The sequence below is a fragment of the Stegodyphus dumicola genome, chromosome 10, assembly GCF_044657685.1.
Source record: "Stegodyphus dumicola isolate Sdum_Otavi_A_Nest chromosome 10, ASM4465768v1".
Taxonomy (NCBI): Eukaryota; Metazoa; Arthropoda; class Arachnida; order Araneae; family Eresidae; genus Stegodyphus; species Stegodyphus dumicola.
The window spans coordinates 131034416-131058238 of record NC_140777.1 but is presented as its reverse complement, the minus strand read 5'-3'; the positions used below and the strand labels follow the sequence as shown (position 1 = coordinate 131058238).

Genomic DNA, 23823 nt, shown 5'->3' with positions numbered 1-23823 from the left:
AAAAAAAATTAGTTTCATGTGATTAATAATGTTCTCTCTGGAGGTCTTTCTAAGATAAAATTTCCATCGCAAGATAACGTCAGTTTGATATAAATAAAATTGAAATCGTTTTAAGCATTCGCTGTGTTTTTTATTCTTTAACAAATGAGTTGATAAAAAGTTTTCTTCAAGCCATTTTAATTATGCCAGAGATTTGTAGTCTTGTGTAGTACACAGGTTGTTCGTACATTTTTAGGCGATTTTCATTGCATTTATGAAAATATTTGACCTAAATATTTTGTGTTTTAAATATTCTATTTGATAATCCTTATTCTTCACTATCTTTCTACATCGTAATTTCCAAGCATCAGAAGAACTATGCTATCCCATTCCCCTTGAACAGCTTTCGAAATCCAAGAAGGGTTATAGGTTAACGTTTGGACAATCCGTTTTTTAAAAGTCTGAAAGAGCAAAAATCCATAGATTATACATCAGAGGATTTAATAGGGATATGAGTGAAGGATATGACCTTGATGCCGGTTTCTTGTTCCATTTTTCCAGGATATTATAAGGTTCCAACCTTAAAGTTATAGCTATGTAACTTTAAGGTTAACAGCTATGTAACTTTCTCAAAGTTACAGCTATATAACGTTGAAAACTGGTAAGCGAATAATCGCTTTAGATCAGGAAACAGAAACGTAAATTCAAGAAGGGTTAGTTACCCTTTATTGCTCAAAATAAAGGTTAACAAACAGCCCTTTCCCAGGACATACACAAAAGCCATCACTTGGGCTTGAACTCAACCGTACTAAGAAAATCAAACTTAACTAATGCTTTGTAGAGACATTAGGATTTTTGGAAGCAAGAGATATTGAAAAATTAGCAACGCCTTCGCCGGGAATCGAACCGCGGGCCTCTGAAATACCGGCTCAATCTGCTGACCATTACACCACGAAGGCACGCTAGGAAGGTGGGAGAACTACCTTATATACTCCCCCTTTTAAAGTGCGCCTTGGGTTTTTAGAGAACCCAATCGCCAAATCCTGGGTGTGGAGAATCATCATCCACCCCCCCCCTTTGTATAGTTCGGACGCCACTGTAGAGACATTAGAATTTTTGGAAGCAGGCAAAATGAAAAATTAGCAATCACCTTCGCCGGGAATCGAACCACGGATCTCTGAATACCGGCTCAGTGTGCTGACCGCTACACCACGAAGGCACACCAAGAATATGTGAGAAATACCTTATAGCTTAACTAAAAAGATATAGCCGAAGCTATCAAAATTCTAAAGGAATCGGCCCCCAAATGTTAACTAAACGACGAAGCTATCAAAGGCCTGAAATACGGCCGAGCATAATAATTGCTTAGAGAGAGTGCAGTCAAAAGGCGAACGTGCGCTAGTCAGAATCTCTGGCTCTCTAATGAAATCAGTGGAACTTTGGAACTTCGACTTAAGTACTGCTCTTCCTTCATTTGCATTTAGCCGAGATTCTAAAAACACACTCTGGCAGGGAATTTGTAAGAATTTAGAAAGGATAGGAAAAACCTTACAATATGAACAGTGTATTTTAATGTGTGGCTGCTTGCTTTGTCTTGATGCAGTTCTACTAATTGATGCCACTGTGGGTAAAGAGATGACGTTTTATATTTGAAAATTGCGTATAAAATATGTTTATGATAATATCTGAAGTTGGTTTTAACATTTTTCTCCGCTCTTTTTAATTTTAGTTTGCCGTTATATTAAAAACCAGCAACAATCATAAATCCCTTTCAAAAACTTTCTTTAGATTCTTTAAACCGTGTTTTAAGATATTTTTCTTGTCTTGTCTCTTGTCCTGTCATTCTTGTTGCTGTCTTGAGTTCTTGTTCTGTCTTGGCCTGTCTAAGTTATATTTCCTACATAACACATCTACAGATGGAGGACAAAATAATGCGAACACCTGTGAAAACGTATGACGTATTTCACACCTGCAGTACAGCCACGCCATCTGCAACAGAAGTCTGCCACATAGTTGAGCGTAAAGAGGAAGGTATCAGTCTCTCAACAGCAGTCACCTGTGTTGCATGCTCCGATCGAACTGTCTGTGAAAAGTTGAAATGTGAGACCTGTTAGAGTTCCAAAGAGGAATGATAGTTGGAGCACGTTTACGTGGAGCATCCGTTACGGAAACAGCAAACCTTGTGGGGTGCGAAAGGAGTACGGTATCAGACTTTATGACAGCGTAAGACAGCGTCTTCAAAGCACAACATTGGCTGAAAGGTCAAAGCTGGCTGATAGGGATAGACGGGTCTTGAAGCGCATAGTAGCCCGAAAGCACAAGCAATCGTTATCTGAGATAGCATCCGAAAAGAACAGTCATCTCCAGGATCCCGTTTCAACAAGAACTGTCAAAAGGGAACTTCATGCTGAGAACATTTATGGCAGAGTGGCAATTCGTGAAACCTTGGTGAGAGCAACTAATGCTTTCAAGCGACGCCTAGTTGTGCAGAAATCACAAAGGCTGGTTCCCACAACAGTGGCAACAGGTAATATGCTCAGATGAAGCGTTATTCACCCTATTTCAGACGACCGGACTCTTTTATGTCTGTAGATTACCCAAAGAAGCGTTTAATTCTGACTGCTTCTTGCCGACTTTGAAGCACGGGGGTGGCGCCATTATGGTATGGGTTGCGATATATTGGCGCGGTCTTAGGCAATTTGTTATTCTGCATGGGGAAATCACACCCAATCAGTATCTAAGCATTCTAGGGGATCATGTCCATCCTTTTGTCCAGACTGTATTTTCTGGAGAGTGACGAATGACCATTTTTTCAGGCGACAACTTAAGGCGATAACACCCCCATCCACACTGTTAGGTGTATTCATGAATGGTTCGAAGAGCATGACGATGCAATTGAACATCTCGCTTGGCCCCCTCAATCTCTGGACTTGAATATTATTGAACATTTATGGGCATATTTGGAATCCAAACTTCGTTCCCGATTTCCACCTCCATCCGGACTTTAGGAATTAGAGACCCTCTGCAGGAGGAGTGGTTTAACATTTCTTCAAATATTGTCCATGACCTTTATGCATCTATCCCACGTCGCATTCAATCTATACTTAAGGTCCAACCCACTATTATTAAAAATTTTCCATTATTTCACAGGTGTTCGTATTATCTTGTCCTTCATCTGTATCTGTTTTCATTTTTCGGCATAGCTAATTGGAAAAAGAGATAAGAAGCAGATTTAATAGTTATTTCATTATAAATATCCTCGCGTGCCCACTTCATGAGAGATAAATAAGGGAAACCTAGTTCATATAGTCTTACAATTTCGCCTTATTTATGCATTGTAAGTTCAGTACTGTACAAAATTACACAGAATAATTAAAGAATAAATCAAGTATTTCAGTTTCAGTCTTCAGTATTTCACAGTCTTTCGAAATGTATGTAAATGTAACTTAAAACTTATTTTTAAAAAAATATATTTTTACTATTCACAAAGGATTTCTAATTAAATTAGCATTATTTTTCTGAACCACAGAGCAATAAAAAAGTCTTTAAATCTTAATTTATTTTATATTTAAATGTTTCTGTTTTTGTCTTATCAAAATATTAGTATTTTTTACTGTTTTGATTTCTATAATTAACTTGGAGATACAATTACAGAAACGCAGAGTAAACGTTGGGTATTTCTTATAAAAATTCTTTAAAAGTAATGATTTAAAATGAATTTCTTCCTTCCCGTTTCCTGCCTTCACAATCTAGAGTCACACCTGTGCGTACTTTGAAATATTTTTAATTTATCAATTTTGCGCAATTAAATTAGTTTGTGCGTCATTGAAAGTACAGCAGCAGCTTTAATCCGAGATATTTCGTAATTGTGATTAGTGAGGCCTTTAAGTTAGATTAATTCGTTCCTTTATCTTTTGGCTTGATTTAATTAAATGTTATTATCGTTTTTAATTGGAAAGCTAATAAAAGAAGGGATTTGATAGCCAGAAAAGAAACGTATGTCCGAATTTCTAACCGCTTAATTTGAATTTTCGAGAAGAGTAATGTTTCACCATTCATTAAAAAAAAAAAAAAAAAAAAAGAAAGAAAGAAAGAAAATTGCGTCGATGTTCTATTTTTATTAATGGGAATGTTTCCAGGAGAAAGTTGTAAGTTTTCAGTTTATTAAGCCAGTTTTTGTTTAATTTTACTTTTCTGTGCTTATCATTTCAACACAGCCTTTGCAGAAGGTATCAATTTATCATATATTTAAAAAAAATCGGGTATCAAACAGAATATTTTAACAATGCCTAACTAGCAACGAATGCTTTTTGTGTTTGTGTGAGTTAACTTTATTGTACAAAGTATACCTACACAAGTTATACCTCTTATAAGGTATTTTCTCCCTCCTTTCTGCATACCTTCGTGGTGTAACGGTAGCACACTATAAGGTATTTCTCCCGCCTTCTTGGAATGCCTGCGTGGTGTGGTGGTCTGCAAACTGAGCGTGTATTCCAGAGGTCCGTGGATCGATTCCCCGGAAGGCGTTTCCTCGGTTTTCATCTCTTATGCTTCCAAAAAATACCTTATGTCTCTGCGGTGGCGCCCAGGCTTGGGAGATGGTGGATGATGGGTCTCCACACCTGAGATTTGGCGATTATATAGGTATTTATAAGGTATTTCTCCCCCTTCTTCGTATGGCTTCGTGGTGTGGTGGTCTGCACGCTGTGCGCGTATTCCAGAGGTTCGCGGTTCGATTCCCGGCGAAGGCGTTGCTGATTTTTCATCTTTCCTGCTTCCAAAATACCTAATGTCTCTACACTGGTGCCCGAACTAAAAGGGTGGTGGATGATGATTCTCCACACCCAGGATTTGACGATTGGGTTGCCTAAAAGCCCAGTCGCCCTTTAAAAGGGGGTGTATATAAGATATTTCTCCCGCCTTCTTGGCGAGCCTTCATGGTGTAGTAGTCTGCACGCTCAGCGCATAATTGAGAGGTCCTCGGAAGGCGTGACTAATTTTTCATCTTGCTTGCTCCAAAAAAATCGTAATGTCTCTACAACACTAGGCGCGTATTCGAAAGGTCCAGGTTCGAGTCCCGACGAGGGCACTGCTCATTTTTCGTGTTTACTACTGCAAAAATCCTACAGACTTTACGGTGGCCCTCGAACTAAAAAAAGGGGGTGGATTATGATTCTTCCCCACCATGATTTAGCGATTGGGTTACCTAATCCCTCCTGTAAAAGGGGAAGTATATAAGGTATTTTCTCTGTCCTTTCTACATGCCTTTATGGTGTAACGGTAGCACAGAAATTGTCTCTTTAGTCCGAAAAAGTTAAGTTTCCAAGATACAAACAGGCTCTTCAAAGTTACTTGAAGTATCTTCCATTGCTGTACATGATGAATGCATTCAAAACGAACATGCTTAACATTCTCATCGCTGCTACCGCAGCTGCGCAAAGCACCTGAAACAAGTCCAGATCGCTTTAAATAACTCTTAAAATTACCATGCCCTGTCAAAAATTTAGTTTAAAATCTGTTGAAAATTGAACAAATTTTATGAAAAATTAAAGGAAAAAAACTTTTGGTGCATTGTGCTTTTGGTGAGGTCAGATATTCTCTGTTTTAACTACAGTAGTGTGAGAATAGTAATTACTCACACCACCAGTTTGTCATCATCGCAACATTAATCTTAATCGCTGAACTGCACGTGTGTATATAAGCACTGGTCAGACTGGTTTCTGCCCTTCTTCGCCCGTCTCCTTCCTGCTCTCGCCTGGCCATCAGCGACGCCGCACGATGTGCGGGGCTTTGATCCTGCATATATCGCTAATGGAGTCTTGTCTTTCTTACTATATTCGCATATGAAATGTCGTCGTTCTTGTTGCATAAAAAGAACCAGAGCTAAGAGATGTAATATCTAGAGGAAAATGCATAGTTTGAAAATCACTATGTCCTGCTGCCATGAATAACATGCTAAAACATCTCAAGCAGAGTATTAATATATGTTCGACGCAAGAAAGTGCATTGTCAGCCGTGTGTCTCCACGTGGTCCTTTAAGTGTGCTAGCGAAATGTAAAATGAAAAAAAGATCTTGCACGTGTGTCATAAGGATGTGGGCACTGCACGTAATTAATATGAGAAAATTTCGCCTGCATATATGTATGATGCGAGTGGATTGTGATTTGTTTGCTAATGGACACTTTTTCGGCAATTCTACTGTTCCATTTTTAGGTTCTCACCTTTTGTGTTCCAAGTTATCATATTCTGATATTTTATGTGTTGTGTGATAAGTGTTCTATATTTAATCCAGAGAATGTGTTTTTGATAAAATAAAAGTGAGATTAAGAAAAAGAAATTTGTTTCCGCATGTGGTTTGAGTTTCATGCATGTGGGTTATTGGGTAGATAAAATATTTAATAGTTCTTGATACCAGAGTTTTACACGCAATGTACTACCACTAAGAATTCTGACCAGTAAATATTGGGAACATGTAAATTGATTAAGGACTTCTAGAAATGTAATTAATTAGATTGTTACATTACAACACCCCCTAGTAGTGCACATCACTACAAGTAGATAACAACGTTTCTATAAAAGTGCTTCCATGAGAAACGGGAACACGCAGATTTAAACCAATGTTTCGAGGCTCGCTTTTCTAAGAGAACTTTTCGCTAACTTTTCTAGAACGTAAGCAAAATAAGTATCGATATCAAGGTCTTAATAATAACCTGAATTTCAGGAAGAAGTTGCTTTAATCCACTAATTTTCTGCAATAATTATAGCGAAGAAAGAGAATTAAAATACGCATTGAAATCAAACCACTACAAGAATTTTAAATCCATCTCACAGCAGGGTTTAAACGTAGCAACTCAGCCTGGGAAACAGAACGCTTATTTTGTAGCTTTAAAAAGAACAGGGTGACCCAAAAGTCCGTGCTTGAAATGTCATGGTGCTTTATTGAAAGCAAAAAAAAAAAAAAAAAAGCTTAAGAAACAACAGATGGCGCTTCGTATGATAACAAAAGCGAAAATTAGCATAACAATTGATTTTTAGAGAAAACTATGTTCCTTATAACAAATGTTCAACATATGGAGCCGTCATTCATTAACGTGTAGTCGAGGGACAATGCCATGAACAGTATATCTGTAGATATAGTGAGAAATTGCCGTCGCTTGTTGTCTTTTAGCATTTCTAATGAGGTTTGTAACGTATCATAATTCTGTAACGTATCAGCGTACCGTAACACTGACAGTTTGAATAGCAGAACCACGCATTTTCCCGAAGAAAAAGGGTCCGATCAATATTGATGTTTAATTTAACTAATTTAACTGCAATTTAACTTCTAAACGTGAACTGCCTCAGCTTCTCAACTACCTCAGCATTTTGTGTTGTAAAATTTTATTGCTTTCACGCTGATTTTTGTTTTCTCGGCTTTAATTTTTATAAGTTCTGTGTAAATTTAGGAAATGAGATTCATCTTTGGGGAATTGTTTGAAAACATAATTAATTATTTTCCATGTCTTTTTAATTAAATTCATAAACTGTTTAGTTGTTAATAAAACTAACTAATAGTTTTTTTTTTTTTTTTTTTTAAAATACTTTTTCTAACTGTTTGTAAATGTAGTTGATTTTAATTTTAAGATAACACATAAGCAAATTGAGACAGCAAAATAATCGCAAATCCGTACCATACCAATTTAAATTACCTTCTTAATTAGGCTGTTATTAATTAAAATTAATTAGCTTGATTTTTGAAAAGCTGAAATGCATTTCATTTGTTACTGAAATCAAAAATATCAGACAAGAAACTCTAGAGTATTCGAGAGAGTTAATACTCTTTTCTATGTCTTAATTAGTTGATTATTCATTAAGATTATGCGTTTGAATTTTAATTGGGTGAAAAATCTCGTTTTAAAAGGTGACAGTTTATTTATTTCTTTTCGTGGAAGCTGGGAGAAAAGTAAATGAATGTAATCATTCTCGCTCATCTTTCAAATTAATTTCATCTATAAATTCAGATTTCTTTTGTAATGAGGAATTAAATTTCATCGTCAGAAGTTAAATGTTTGTCTGTTTCCAGCTTCAGAAGTCAAAAGAGTATATTAGTCGTATTTGTTCATGTGCTATCAACTTTTTTTAACCTGTGGGAAGAAGCGAAGAGTTCTTTCTGATTCTTAGTCATCTCACTCGTGAGTTCTTGCCGTATATATTCATTTCCCTTATTTCGTTTGTACCTAATTCTATGCAATTCTTAACTTCTCTTTAACATACCCATTCATTTATAAATGCGTTTGTAATATTAGATATGTTTCTGATTTGTTTCTTAGTATTTCTCTAACAGGACGTAATTAAGGATAATCCTTCTCCTAAGTAAAGTTTTCTTAAAATCTAGTTTACGTTCAGCCGTTGTCTGTTATCTCACATTCAAGTTCTACATTTTTCATTATGAACTTAATGTGTTTTTTCTTTGCGATTTTCCTGGAATTTTTGTAATCTTTCTGATATTCTATTCCAGATGCTTGAGTGTTCCTGTGTTCGGTCTTTTAAATTAGATTTACTGTTGCATTTGTTAATATTTTAATGGTTTCATTGATTATTGCAAAGCACACTAGAGCTACCTAGCTAAGGAGATGGATGGCTTCGTGGAGGACTTTCTAAGGGAAACTGGTTCGTATACACATTACACAAGTGGGAAACCACGAAAACGCCCTGCAACCAGTCCATTCACGGGATTTGTACCTCGGACCTAAATACCAGTGTTCAGCGATTTTACCGTTTGGCCGCTGGTGGGGCAAATTACCTGCATAAGAATCTTCTTTAATTTCACCAAACTGTTGGCATAGGGAATTCATTTTTTTTCATATCATTAAATCATTTTAATTAACATGTTCCATTCCATGATAACTAAAATTTCCTAACATTCAAAATATTATTCTATAGTTAGAGAGACGCTGATTTTTAGTCCAAAGGGGCCTTTTTCCCTGAGAGTCTGTTGTTTTCGTTTTGCGATTTTGCGTTGAATTACTCTGAATGTCCGTTTCGCTTTTCAAATTGTCGCCACCAAATATTATCGCGCTGTATTAAATTTGAAGAAATTAAATAATAAAGAATCTGCATCAATGTTTTATATGTCTCTCACATTGTGATGAAACAACGGAACCTAGAGCTATCGAATTTTGAATGACGTAATCCTCCTACGAGTATGGGCATCTGGAAGCCCAAATTTGAAATTTGGGAATTTGTTTTATTATCGATGTCATATTTTCTAAATCTTTAACGAATTTTTGATTAATAAACTCAAGGATTTCGAAGCGAGCAATGGCAACATTGTACGAAAAAAACATTTTTATCTCCGGCGCGTGAGACTGTGTATCGGAAATTCTAAAAATAGGCTCTATTTAAAATTATTTTGCGATATTGCTCTTGAACTTAATTTTATGGTTTAAGGGCGAAGAACATGATATTTAATAAATAAAGGTAACACACAAAATGTTAAAAAATTTCCCTTTGGACATAATTTAAAATCTGAAACCTTTTCAGGTTTTCTTTTTTTTAAAGTGTTTACTTTTAAACACTTTTAAAAAATGATTCATTCAACACTTTCCTGACGTTACTATTAAAATGAAATTCAACTGCTAGAATCCTTTCTCCTTCCCAACTGGGGCACTGAGAAAATTGTCTTTCCCGTTTCTAATGAAAGTAACTCTGGAATTCAGGAATGGGAAATCGTAAAACGGCTTCGTATACCTTCTCCCAGTTTCGGAATATGCTATTTGGCGACCCGTTTAAGAAACAGGAAGAGAAAACCTAGAACCCACGCAAGAAACTCCTCTGTTCTAAAGCTGATAATATCCGAAATCCTGTCCCATGATAGATTGTTTATGCAGTAGTGTCGTGTGTGGATAGAGAAGAGAATTCTCGAGAAAGCCGAAGGCTGTTTTAAAAGTCGAAGACAGACTTTTTTGAAATTTCTCTTAGGGTGTTCTCTCTTTCTGGAAATTTAGAATCTTTTTCTATTATTATTATTGTCCTTTTATGTTCTGGACTTTGCTAGGAGTTTGTTTCGTTCTGTGGCCGTCTGTCTGACGTCTCTGTTTTCTTTCCTGCTTCTTGTTTTAAGTACTTTTGAAACCCTGGGAATAAGATTGATGGCGTAACAGCACATTAAAAGTTATCTTTCTCGTTTTCAAAAAAAGAGGCGCTGTTTCGGAAAAAAAAAAGCATAAAATGGAAAAGTCAGTTGGAAAAGCGAAGGTGTGGTGTGAAGATTTTAAGTGCTTACTGTAAACGTTTTACAGAGTCTTTGGCAAACGTTTTGTGTCTTTTTTAACTTTTTAGTTGAATTGGAGTATTTAATTTGTTTTGAAAATGTATTTCCAAACTCTTTCAATGGTTAAAAAGAAGGAATTGAGAAAACTACCTAAACTTCTGAGTAACTGCCAAAATTTATTTAGTTCTGATCTTAAAATAACAGTTTATATCACACTAGCTTACGTTTTTTTTCTCTCTGGAAAACAATGAAAACAAAAATGATGTGGTTTATAAGGCAGCAAAAAATTGTATATCAGAACGTTTCTCCAGATTAAAAGCATGTGTTGCTAGTTTCATTATATATATATATGGTGTGTAAGATAAAAATATGTAAATGAATTATATAATTTAATTTAGCAGTGGCTTCTTATAAAAAATATGTAAATCAGCTTTATAATTTAGTAATAGCGTCTTAATTTCTCAGTTTTAATTTAGATGTTTCTCTCTGCATTCTAAAAGTAGTAATACCTTATGAACTGCATCATTTCTAGATCAATCTATGTCACGTGGCTTGCATAACACTTATGACGTAGCTAATTCGGAACTTAAGATTTTGAGAACTGAAACCTTTTTAACTTAACTCTTTGAGGGACAGGAAAAGGCAATTAACTTTTTCAGCAAAACTCGTGTTTTATTTGCTATATCAGGTGACACAATGAAATTATTTGCGACAATTACACATTTTGTCCAAGACGCATGAAAAAAATGATCACTTCTGGTGTTTAATGTCAGTGACCACTGCCCACAGAACTCATCCCTATAAATCAGTCTTTATGGTACTCATTTAAACAATTTTTCTTTTTTAAACAGAGTCAACTTTGCATATGCTACATTCCCACACTGTTTTTAAAAGGCTTTTTCGTGGTGCTGCAGAGTGCACATCGTCGTGATGTTGTCTTCGATGGCTGATGCTTATTTTCTTGAAGACGAATTGCTGCATCAACTACTGGCTTATATTTCTTGGTTGGCTTATGTTTCTTGATTGCCATCCAGTGAGCTACAATGGAACTGTTGCATCAGGTTCTTCTATTTACAATAAAATTAATGTAAAATTCCTTACCTGCTGCATCTTCAGTGTTCTCGACGCCAGGCTTCTAATAATCACGTTTTCCAGTAAGAGTTTCTATTACAATTAGCAGGCCATCTTGTCTTTTAATTATTTATTGAAATAAAAAGCTAATATACACTATTTACAAGGTAGGTGATAATTATTTTAAAACAGTACATTTTTAGTTCTGAGTCTTTACGCTCCTCAGAGCGGTTCCAATCTCGACTGCTTCTCGGAACTTAATTACAGCAAAAGTAAAGGAAGAGATGCCCGCCACCTAGTGGCAAGAATGTGACATCCTCCCACCTTTTGATTTTACCTCGATAAGATGGGAAAATCAAAACAAAATTTATCAATAATCAAACAAAAATTCAAGTACAACTTTCACAAATATGAAAAGTAACTAATGCTCTAAAATTAATACTTACAAAGAAGGATTACACATCTAAACATTTTCTGCATTACATTCATACCATATCCAGATAACATGTTCCAATTGACAACTGTTAGGACAATTAAATTTCTAAAATACTGAAAAGAAACAAAAATTAATATAGCAATTTAAAAATATGTAAGAGGTTTTACAGTTTTACGTCCATATCTAGTTTGATAGTTCATATCACTGTAACACTTATCCGCAGAGTTTTTTATGTTCATGGTGAAGTCACTAAACAAGTTAGGTCTATCAAGTTCGAGAGGATAAATACGTTTCACAGGTCTTAGGAGTTCACCCGTTGCAGTTTTCACTTTGACAACACGTACTTCGTTGTCTTTCCCAGGATATAGTTCTACAACACGACCTATTGGCCAATCTATTCTCTTCTTGTTGTCGCTGCCGACAAACACCAAGTCATTTTTGTTGACAGTCCGAGTAGATCGTTTAGATGGTTTTTGCACTAGGATAGCTAAATATTCATCACGAAATCTTTTGCGGAAATGTTCTCTTAAGTTCTGCAAGAACTTGTATCTTTTTGTCAGATTAATGGTATCCAGGTAGTCTAAGTCAGGCACTCCGACGTCGTGCACATCTTGTAGAAACATTGAAGGAGTTAGTGCCGTAAGATCATTTGGATCTTCTGAAAGGTACGTAAGGGGTCTTGAGTTGATTACTGATTCGATATCACAAAGTATAGTCAACATTTCCTCATAAGAGACACAGGACTTGCCGAGAACATTTCTCAACATCTTCTTCACTGTTTGTACCAACCTCTCCCACCAACCGCCCCACCATGAAGCAGTTGGGGGATTAAACTTCCACTGTATTCTCATACTAGTTGAATTACATTCTATTTCTTTCCAATCTATCGATCTTAAAAGATTTTCAGTTCCAACGAAATTAGTGCCATTGTCGCTGTAAATAATACTTGGACGACCTCTTCTGGCAATAAATCTCCTTAATCCCAAGATGAACGCATTTGTTGATAAACTTTCTATCAGTTCAAGATGTATCGCGAGATAGATCCATGCCTTTTTTCCTTTTCGTAAATAAAGAGGACCGGCTACATCGACTCCGGTCACTTCAAACACCAGAGCATCTCGAACTCGATCTTCAGGAAGAGGTGCTGGAACAGTCTCTATATTCTTTGCGCTATATCTTCTACAGCGAACACACTTCATAAGAACTTTACGTACTGTTTTTCTTCCTCTCAGGACCCAGAATTTCTGTCGAATATTGGCTAGTACGAACTGCACACCAGCGTGGGATAGTCGCAAATGGTAATCTAAAATTAACCTATGAACTAAGTCATGATTTGAGGGCAATACAATTGGACAGAGAAAATTTTCTTCTTCCTCTCTTCTAGTAATCTTGGTCTTTAACCGAATAAGGCCATCTGAGTCAAAAAAGGTACAAAGGTTGCTAACTTTAAGTTCTTTGCCAAATGCTTCTATTTGTATTATCTTGCATATTTTCTTTTCTACAGTTTCTATTTCCGGGACCGTGAGTTCTCCTGATTGTTTAGAATCTGGTCTTCTGCAGTTTTTGATAAATCTGCATATCCAAGCAGTTATTCTTAACATTTTATGGTAAGATGAATATTTCTCAAAAAAATGTTCTACCCTTTGCGTATTTAGTGCAGAAATGACTGATTTCCTTTTTTCTGAATTCACTATTTCCATGTCCGGTATTTTCCTTTGTCTAGGCCATTCTTCCTGATTTTTCTTCAGCCAGTCGGGGCCCTCCCACCATCTAACTACTAAAAGTTGTTTAGCGGTGCAACCTCTTGATGGGAGGTCAGCTGGATTTTTTGTTCCAGCAATATGTTTCCACGTTTTTGGATCCGTCAGTTTCCTAATCTCCCTGACTCTGTTTTCCACAAAGACAACCCAGACAATCTCTTCCCTTTGAATCCATGTCAAAACTGTTGTAGAATCCGTCCAAAAATGCGTTTCCATATTTTGCCATTGCAAACCATTTAAAACAGAAGAGCATAGTCTGGCACCTATCGTGGCAGCTATCAATTCCAGACGAGGGATCGTAATAGATTTTACGGGAGCTACTCTAGACTTCGATGCCAACAGATGAATTTCAACTCCAGAATTCGTCACAGTTCTCAAGAAAACTGCAGCAGCATACGCATTACTACTGGCATCACAGAATGTGTGAATGCTGCAGAACTTCCTATTGTCCTTGCTGGAATGTATCCAACGTAGGAGAGATATTTCTTTTAAGAGAAAAAGGCTTTTATACCAATTCACAAAATTTTGTTTTGTACTCTCGTCAACTTCAGTATCCCAAGAAATTCCTGTTTTCCATAGGTTCTGCAACAATATTTTAGGATACAAGAGAACAGGACTCACAATACCAATAGGATCAAATATTTTGTGTGTTACAGCGAGAATTGTTCTCTTCGTTATTATACCCATTTCAAAATCTTCTAGCCAATTCAGATTCAAAGTTAAATTATCTTTCTGACAGTTCCATAACAGACCCAATACGGGTGAAATAGTTTCCTGTTTCAAGTTATCTCCATTATGTAACCAACCTCGAAGATTAAACTTTCCTTCATTCATTATTTCTCGAGATTTTTCGATGAACTGAATCATCTCGGATTCTTTGTCAAAACTGGCAACAACGTTATCTACGTAGAAGCTACGCAAGAGTTTAGCTATTATCTCCGTATCATATGAAGAATTTTTCATGTACTTTTGTAGATGGAATTCTATAACAGCTGCCAAAAGGAAAGGACTACTCTTAACCCCAAATACTACCCTAGTATGACGAAATATTTTCGTTTTCCTTTCTTCCACATCATTCCACCAGAAAAACCGAAGCCAGTCTCTATCTTGAGGCCTTACACTGATCTGTAAGAAAGCCTTTTCAATGTCTGCTATAGCAGCAAACTTGCCTTCCCGAAATCTCAACAAAAGAGATGGAATTAGTTCTATCAAATTTGGTCCACGCTCCAAACACTGATTTAGAGAAGGAGACGATTGTTTCCTCGCAGACGCATCAAACACCGGTCGAATTGGTGTTGAGCTATTTTCTTTGATCACCGGTCTATGCGGTAAATAATGTCCATAGTCAACCGCAATATTTTCTTTAACTTCTTCGATCACTCCTAAGTTACACCAGTCATTAAAAACTGCATTGTATGAAGAAAATAAATTTTGAGATAAAAGTTTCTGGGTGGTAGATTGTAGACGTTTCAACGCTAAATCCTTGTGGGTGGAGAGTGGTACATGATTCTCCGCCCACGGAAGTGCGACTTCATAACGCCCTTCTTCGTTTAGAGATACAGAATTTTCGAATTGCAATTTTGCTTGCAAATCCCTTTCCTCTCTAGCCTTTTTTGTAACTGGATCTGTTATTCCGATAACATCAAGCCTCCACAGTTCTGACAACGTGGCATCAGAAATATGTAAAGATAACGAAAGCATGGAAAAGGAATTTTCTATTTCATAATTGTCAGTGTTCGCTTTCCCCATGACTGTCCACCCAAGTCTTGTACTTACAGCAACTAATCTTCCCCAAGGAAGAACTTCGATTTTACCTGTAAATAAATTTGCAGCAACATCTGCCCCTAACAACAAATGAATCTCTTGGGGGTTCTCCTGGAATAATCTGCAATTTCCATTTTCAAAAACATCACTGACGTAAATTCCTCTTCTTCTAAGTTCCCCAATCCAGTGTATATTTTTGATTTTAGGGACCGAAGAACATATTTTTCTTTCATCCAATACATTGATTTCGCAATTATACCGTTTATCTACGCTACCCAATTTTATTCTATAACGTTTATGTTTTTCCGAAACTTCTATGCCACCGAAAAGTCCGTGGGTTACACTTTGTTCACCTAAGCTTCTTAATTGTAACCTTTCTGCTGCATACCTGCTTATGTATGAGTTTTGACTTCCGGTGTCAATTATCGCTCGAACAAATTGGTTATTCCCTCTTCCATATATGCGAACAATTAAAGTTTGCAAATATACTTCTGAACATCCTGCTTGATTTGAAAGTACTTTATTTTCTATCTGTTCGTCTTTTTTAATTTCCGAAACCTCGACAGAAGGATTTTGTTTATTACACATAATAGTTGCATGTTGTTTTTTACAAATAGAACAAGTTATTTTTGTTCTGCAGTTTTGAGCCAAATGGTGTAATTTTAGGCATTTATAGCAAGCACATTTTCTTTTTAAAATGTCCCTTTTTTCTTGTAATGATAAGCCGGAAACGAAACTACAGTCATAAGTCTTGTGAAATTGATTACAGAAGACGCAGTTCATATTTTCCTCTCTGCATTCGGATTTTGTAAACAAATCTGTAGCGGTCGGAATCTTTGGTTTATTATGTCTATTTGAGAGAGCATATGCGCTTTTCGTTGCAGGGGGGGAAGAAGACTGTCGCCGATCGGATACTTTTTGCTGTTGCGAAACCGTTGACCTTGTGCGTTCACGGGATGAAAGTTCTGCGTGTAAAAATGACATTAAATCTTTTATGTTATAATCTGTGCCAACATTTTGTGTTCTATGAAATTCAAGCGTTAATTCTGAAGGCAATAACTTCAAAATCATCGGACACAGCAAAGCACTGTAAGATTCCGATACAACATCTAACGCTTCGAGACATCTAATCTGTGTTTGTACTTTATCATACAAATTACGAAATGTTTTTATGTCATTCGCATTTTTTAATGATTCAATATTCAGCAAATTATTAATGTGCGCATTAATAAGAATGTCTCTCCTTCCAAAACGGTCGTGTAAGATTTGAATTGCTGAATCATAATGTTTCGGCGATAACGGAAGTCCTTGAACGCAACTAGCAGCTGTTCCTCTTAAATATGCTTTCAGGTAATTAAATTTGTCTACTTTGTTCAATGATTCGTTATTATGTATTGAGGACTCAAAACTATTCCAAAAAGTAAGCCATTGACTACTGTTCCCATAAAATACGGGAATCGAAAGTTTTGGTAATTTAACATTAGGTGTATCTTTTATATTTTGCTGTGTGTTCGGTGCATTTAAGTCATGATTAAGTTCCTTAATCCATTTCTTAAGCCTGAATTTCCATAACGTTATCTTCTTGCGATATTGTTCTGTAATTTCGAATTCATTTTCGAATTCATCTACACTCAGAATTGGTTCAACTTCCACATCGGCATTAGATAGCGTTTCGGTTTTAGCATTAAGCTGTTCTAACAATTCTTCGAGCTCATTAATACTACCTTCAGATTTATTTAATTCACTTTCGATTTTCTTAAATAGTTTTGTAACGCCAGTTCTTAAGATACTTCTTTTCTTTTTTAATTTATCTACTTCAGCCATTATCTTTCTTAGATTCAAACATTTACACAAAAAATATACGTCTCATGAAAAACAAATATTTAACTCTTACTTAGAAAACAAAATTATTCTTTTGCTGAATACTTCAAGAACAAGTATTAAAATCTTCAATTTTAATATTCAGCTTTTGAATTCACTTTATTAGAACTTTTCAAAAAACCTCGAGTCCCTGTTCGGGCGCCATAAAAATGTTGCATCAGGTTCTTCTATTTACAATAAAATTAATGTAAAATTCCTTACCTGCTGCATCTTCAGTGTTCTCGACGCCAGGCTTCTAATAATCACGTTTTCCAGTAAGAGTTTCTATTACAATTAGCAGGCCATCTTGTCTTTTAATTATTTATTCAAAGAAAACGCTAATATACACTATTTATAAGGTAAGTGATAATTATTTTAAAACAGTACATTTTTAGTTCTGAGTCTTTACGCTCCTCAGAGCGGTTCCAATCTCGACTGCTTCTCGGAACTTAATTACAGCAAAAGTAAAGGAAGAGATGCCCGCCACCTAGTGGCAAGAATGTGACAGGAACTTTAGAAACGGTCAATTTTGAAAAACCACTCACACGAGTGAGTAAAACGTTCAATAGAAGAGGTGGTTACTGTAGGTAACCACGCCCTTCAAAGAGTTAAACAAAAACCTTCTCTTGATGAGCCTCCATGCTTCAAAAATTGCGCACTTTGGCTTCTACCTCTGCTGCTGCTTTGACGCTGTTTCACTGTGCTCTCTTCCTTTCCCAACAGGGTCGAACATGTAAATGTTCTTCAATAGGTACAATTAGTGCGCCAAGTATGTTATGGCTATAAATGTCAATTGAAATAAAAATGAATGTTTAATCTTACTCTGCTGCCAAGTTTCCTCTTCAATAAGAAACACGTTCTGTGCTATCTAAGATCTGCGCCATCAGTATTTCTGCGTTTCTACGTCTCAGTGCTCCTACGTCAGTAATTATAAATTTGTTTCTATTACATGTGTGTGTGTATATATATATATATATATATACATTATTATTAGCTAACAAAATTATATATATATATACACATTATTATTATATATATATATAATTCTGTTAGCTAATAATTCCAATAGCTGACTCTTACTATACGTTATATCATTACGCACAAACATTCACCATAATGTAATAATATAATAGTCACGGAAATTCACTGGAATGTCATGAGAATAGCTTCTTCACTTTCGAGGTCACGTGGACCAAGCATTTAAAACGTTAAACTCTGCTTATCAAAGTGTAAAATTTTTAATAAGATTAGCTGTACTTATTTTTTCCACTGACAGAATATTTAAATTTTCTATATAGAACATTACTTTGGAATGAACGCAATATTTCCTTTAAAATCTGAGTATTCAATAAATGCTTGATGCTACTTCACAAATTTTACTGTGTTACTTGTAAAAATAATATTATAGCTAGTTTTCTGTAGTGAATAATGTCTGGTTTAGTGTACAAAAAATGTTTTAATAAATTTTGAAAGGCTGCGCTTTTAGGAAAGTGTAAGAATAAAACGTAATGAGCATTTTTCATTGTTAGTTTGCTAAAGCCAAAATATCTCTTAGAAATCAGTGATTTCTGGAGGATTTGTGTAATGGAAACTATTGAAAATAAAAACTAAGATATTGGAGGTTATTTCTGATAATGTAGCATTTATAGTAATTGTTTTCTTTGATATGCAAAACTCGTTATATTACTCATACTTTTTAGCATATGCATAAAATATTTGGAGTAAGAGGGATAACCGTTAGCGTAAAATTCAATCGCACTTTGTTGAAATGTAATACCGTAATGTTTCGACTTTAAGCCACACATTTCATTCAGATATTTTTTTAAAGTAAAATTAGGGCGAGATCTAATATAATATACAAAGCGAGTATTTATCATTTTATTTCTACTAATCTCCTATTCCCAATCGGATATTTTTTGAATGATGTGCTATTAATGATTTAAATTGCACTTACTGAAGATGATTTTCCCTCGTGCGGCAGTAAAACTGAGATAAAAAATGATAGTGTATCAGAAAAAGATTCTCAATACCATCGCACAGCTTATTTATTATGTTAGCATCGATTTAATTTAAATAAAAGGTCTTTTTTTTTTCAGTACCTTTTCTATAATTGTTTCATTTTTTAAAATTATTCTTATAGTTTTCCAATTTTTAAATCGCTGAGCTAGAGCTTAAGAGCGGCTGTTATAAGCCCAAAATAGCGTTAGCTGGCGGGTGCTATTAGACTTGAAACGAGATTTGGCATTCTATCACTTTAACTGTCTGAATCACTTTTCAGATTGTTGCCACGAAATATTATCGCCATGTGTTACTTTTAAAGAAATTAACTAATTAATAATCTGCATGAATCAATGTATATTTTGCGAACATTAAAAAAAAGACAGTACCTAGGGCCATAGTATTCTGAATAACATAGTCCTTCACCCGAACATGTACACTTTGAAGCCCGAATTTTAAATTTCGAGTTTTATGAAGATTTAATGAATTTTTAACAAACTCAACGATTTGAAAGCGAGCAGTAGCAACACTGTACTAATTAAAACAGTGTTATCTCCAACTGGCGAGACGGTATATCGGAAATTCTAAAGATATGCTATTTTTAAATATTTTGTAATTTTACTATTCAACTGAATTTGATGTGGCGTAAATGCGAAGAACATGATATTTAATAAATAAATTTAGCACTCAGAACGTAATAAAAGACAAAAAAGTTTTGCAAGTCATCTTACTAAGAAAACTATAGATTGAACCGAGAAAAGACTGGAAAAAAAAATAGAAAAATGTAGACCACTACTGAACACTTCATTGGGTTAACATGGTGCTAAACACATGGTGCTTTTAAAATTATTGTAATTTTGCTGTTGAATTGTATATGGCGTAAGTGCGAATAAAATGGTGGTTAATAATAAAGCTAAAAAGACAAAAAAAAATGGGTTAGCAGTTCTGAGTGCGAAACAGACTGGTAGACTGCGAGCTCAGCGGGAGCGTAGGAAACTTTAACAAATCCTTTTGGGTGACCATTAAAATCTGAGCCCTTTTAGGTTTTTTATTAATTCCTTTAATTATTATTTTCTTGCCAATTTTAAAATCCCACTGCGGTATAAATTGGAAGCAGTGCGGTGTCTTTATTTCTGAGAGGATATACAAGTACAGTAGAGCTCCAGTTATCCGAATCAACTCGGACCGGACCCCATTCGGATAATCAAAAATTCGGATAATTGGATTTTTTCCGAAGAAATGGCCTACATACAGTTTAATTAAGTACTGTATGTATTGTATATTGAAAATGAGAAAAAAAATCTATTTTTAAAGAAAAAGAGGTTTTAGTTAATTTAAATGAAAAGGCAATATTTGTATGTGCATGTTATATAGTGTACTGCACAGTAATTACAAGTGCTGAAAGTCATTGCTTGCTGAACATCTCGGTCAAACTAAGTTGCTTAACGGACACCGTGCCTGCCGTTACTAGCTTTAATGGATGAACAACTAAGCTTCTGAGTTAAGCTCTTAGCTTTTTGACAACGAACCAGACCCGAGATTTGGTTTCCCCATAGAGCATTGCTGCAAAAACCGCTTGAAAATGACATTTTCTAAATTCTTCTTTGTGCTGCCTTCATTGATTTTCTAAAAAGAACTTCTATCTTCGTTTTCAAGCAGGGACACGAAGTTTAAAAGTGTAGGTTTGCTCCTTTTAATGTAGGAAATCGTTGATTGTCCAACACTACGTTTCCCTCTTAAATGTTTTTTTTAAATTCTGAAAGCTATTCGGATAATCAGCGATTCGGATAGTCGGTGTTCGGATAATTGGAGTTGTACTGTATGTTCAAGTATGTTTTACTAATATGTTGCGTAAATAAATAAAAACTGGATTTTTCGTAGGCCAACCTCACTCGACTGGGAAGCCACGACTATTTCCCAGGAATTGGAGATGGGATTGCCAAGTGCCCTTTTGACCCTGAAGACAATGCCACCGCCGTATGGGTTGGTAAGTACTATAATTCTTGTCTTTATATAATCTACCAATTCCTTCCTAAGTTTCAATAAAGAAAAGAAAATTTCCTTGCATTTTTATGGTGAAAAACTTTTTTTTTCAGATTGTTATTTAAAATTATGTGTTACAATGTAAAAGATAATTAGTGAAAAGTGTCGCCTTAAACGCTTTCCTAAATGTACATAAGAAGGCACATGAATTTTACAAACCCTTCAAAGAAATTTTTGCGAGGCTTTAGTATTTGTACCAGTAACGTAAATTAAAATATTTCAAATAGTTATTCGTTTTCTTTTTAAATCCAATAGCATATCAAGTTAAAATAATACATAATAAAAAACGAGCTGGTGCCAGTATTTTCACCAGCAAAAATATATATAATTAGTAACTTTAAAATCTTTGAATCCCTTAGGAATTGCATATCAAAAGGATTTAAGTCAGATAAATGGGACTGAGTTTAAGCCGATTAATCGAAATTCCGGTTAAAAGCGAAAAGTGAAAAATAATTCTAAAATCATTGAAATGTTCTCTTTTAAAACTAAGCATTTACTAAATGTGTAAATTTATTACAAAAGTTTTATATACCATTAGTAGGAATGTTTAAAAAATTCACTCGTTTGTTTTTTCTGATGAAGGCTGGAAATTTGGAGACTACAATTTCGCCATTTCTTTTTTCAATGGAAGGAGCTGATGCCTGTTGTTTCACATAGCATAAAGCTATTTCCAATGCCGCTTTTCCTTTTTAAAGTCAATGTGTGTCGTGTGCGTTATTGAACTGCATTCCAGTCAACATCCTTCCATATTCTGGGATCCTTTTATTTATCTTTTTTAAGTTTATTTATTTTCTATTTCGTATTTAAAATACAGAATTATATAATTTTCAATTATTTTAATTTGTTTGCTTATTTTATTAATTTTGTACTTAAATTAATTACTGACGGTTAAAGCGGAGATTCTGTCAAACGTAAGCCGGTTAAGAGGGAGTCTACTGTACTAAATATTCTTACATTTTTAGTACAGATGAAATTAGAAAATATGTTAGTATCGCACCGGAATCTTTCAATAAAATTCCAATATTATTTGGGGCAAATAAAAAAATGTAGGCAATGAAAAGTGTCACTGTTTTGCAGACTTTTGTCCTAGTGAGGCACTACATTTAGTGTATTTATTTACGCTAAAACTTTGTAGTTTTTCATTTTTTACTTCCTTGTACAAAGTAAAGGAAGTACTGTAATCGCAAAAAATTTCGGGTCAACGAAACTCTTCATTTTGACCGCTCTCAAATCCATTTGAACGATGTTTTTGCGTGACGTCTGTACGTATAGACAGAGGGCTCTTTTTAACAAAACGGATTGTAAAAAGGATTCAGAAAGATTTCGTTGTGACGTCTGTACGTACGTATGTTTCTCGTATAACTCAAGCAAATTATACTCTCGTATAACTCAAAAACAAGCCGCCGTAGAACATTGGAATTTTGTATATGGGACTGCTATAACATATAGTTGTGCAGCTCCCTTTTTCGTTCCAATCGGCTTCACCAACATATGTATATATATATATATATTGTCGCTTTGTTATCCGGCTCGGTGAGCTCAGTTTTCGTTAAATATATATGTTGGTAAATTGTATATTTTTTGCTTTAAAATTGTTGGAATTATGTTGTTCTTATGTTCTGATTAAGTGTTTTATGCTTTTAGTTAATCTGGCTGCAATAGCTATACAATTATTAACAGTTTTAAAGTTTAAGGTGGTGTAAACCTAACGAGACCGCCATTTGTTTATATTTTTGAAACTCTTACTAGAATAGTGTATTTAGTCGGTTGGTGCACCAGTTTCGGTGTTTTTTAATACAGTGTGACTAAAAGTTATCTTCCAGTTTTGTACACGGAAAATTTTGTCTTCCTGTCAGCTGGCGGAGTCGCTTGTTTTTGCATAGAAATTCTAGTTTTAATTGTAAAAATTGTTTTCCAGCTGTTTTAACTGTATTTGGTATTTTAGGTTTTTCTCTATCTTACAGTTTTTCCGATAATTGAGTTTTTATGTATTTCTGTTTTGCCACGAAATGAAAGCTGAATTATTAGAATTATAAATATATCTGTAATGACATTCTCGGAAATAAGTTTAAACAAAGTGCAGCAAAAATGTGTATAATTTAATAGACCGTACAATGAAGTTATATGGTGTCCACATCAGATATTTAATAATATAGTAACATTTTTCATTTTTTTTCCTTAAAGAACACGGTAATCCGTCTGGTCTTCCTGGTCTGTACAGCGGAACCGTGGCCGAATTTACGAAGGCAGACACTGTCATCTTTAGGACAAACCTGTACAATCTGACTACTGGATATGAACTCCACCCATTCAAACGGACCATCAAGTATGATTCCAAATGGCTGGATAGTAAGTACTTACATTCAACTTTAAATGGCAATAATTCATTCTTAACTCGGTATTTATTTTCTGACCGAGAGCAAATAAGCTTACGTCCATGTTGCGTAAAAATATTAGCAATACTTCCTTAGTGTTTAAATTTTTACGTAATTGTGGATCTTCGTTTTTGGTTTATTATTTATGTAGTTTTCTCGAAGAGTTATGAATTGTAGTGATTATTTACTGGAACGGCTACACAGACAGAGAAACGCGCATGTTAGCTCAGACCTATTATGCATGTGACCAGCCTAAATGACGAGAATAACACAACGCTGCGGATA

General features: G+C 35.1%; 1 protein-coding gene across 1 annotated transcript in view; it reads left to right on the top strand.

The window, feature by feature from the left end:
• Nucleotides 1-23823, top strand: part of LOC118195683 (semaphorin-2A-like) — a 625034-nt gene that overhangs the window by 544789 nt on the left and 56422 nt on the right. The window contains exons 6-7 of the mRNA XM_085825552.1: nt 21002-21107; nt 23348-23512. Coding sequence (XP_085681678.1) covers nt 21002-21107; nt 23348-23512 — 271 coding nt within the window. The remainder of the gene's footprint in view (nt 1-21001; nt 21108-23347; nt 23513-23823) is intronic.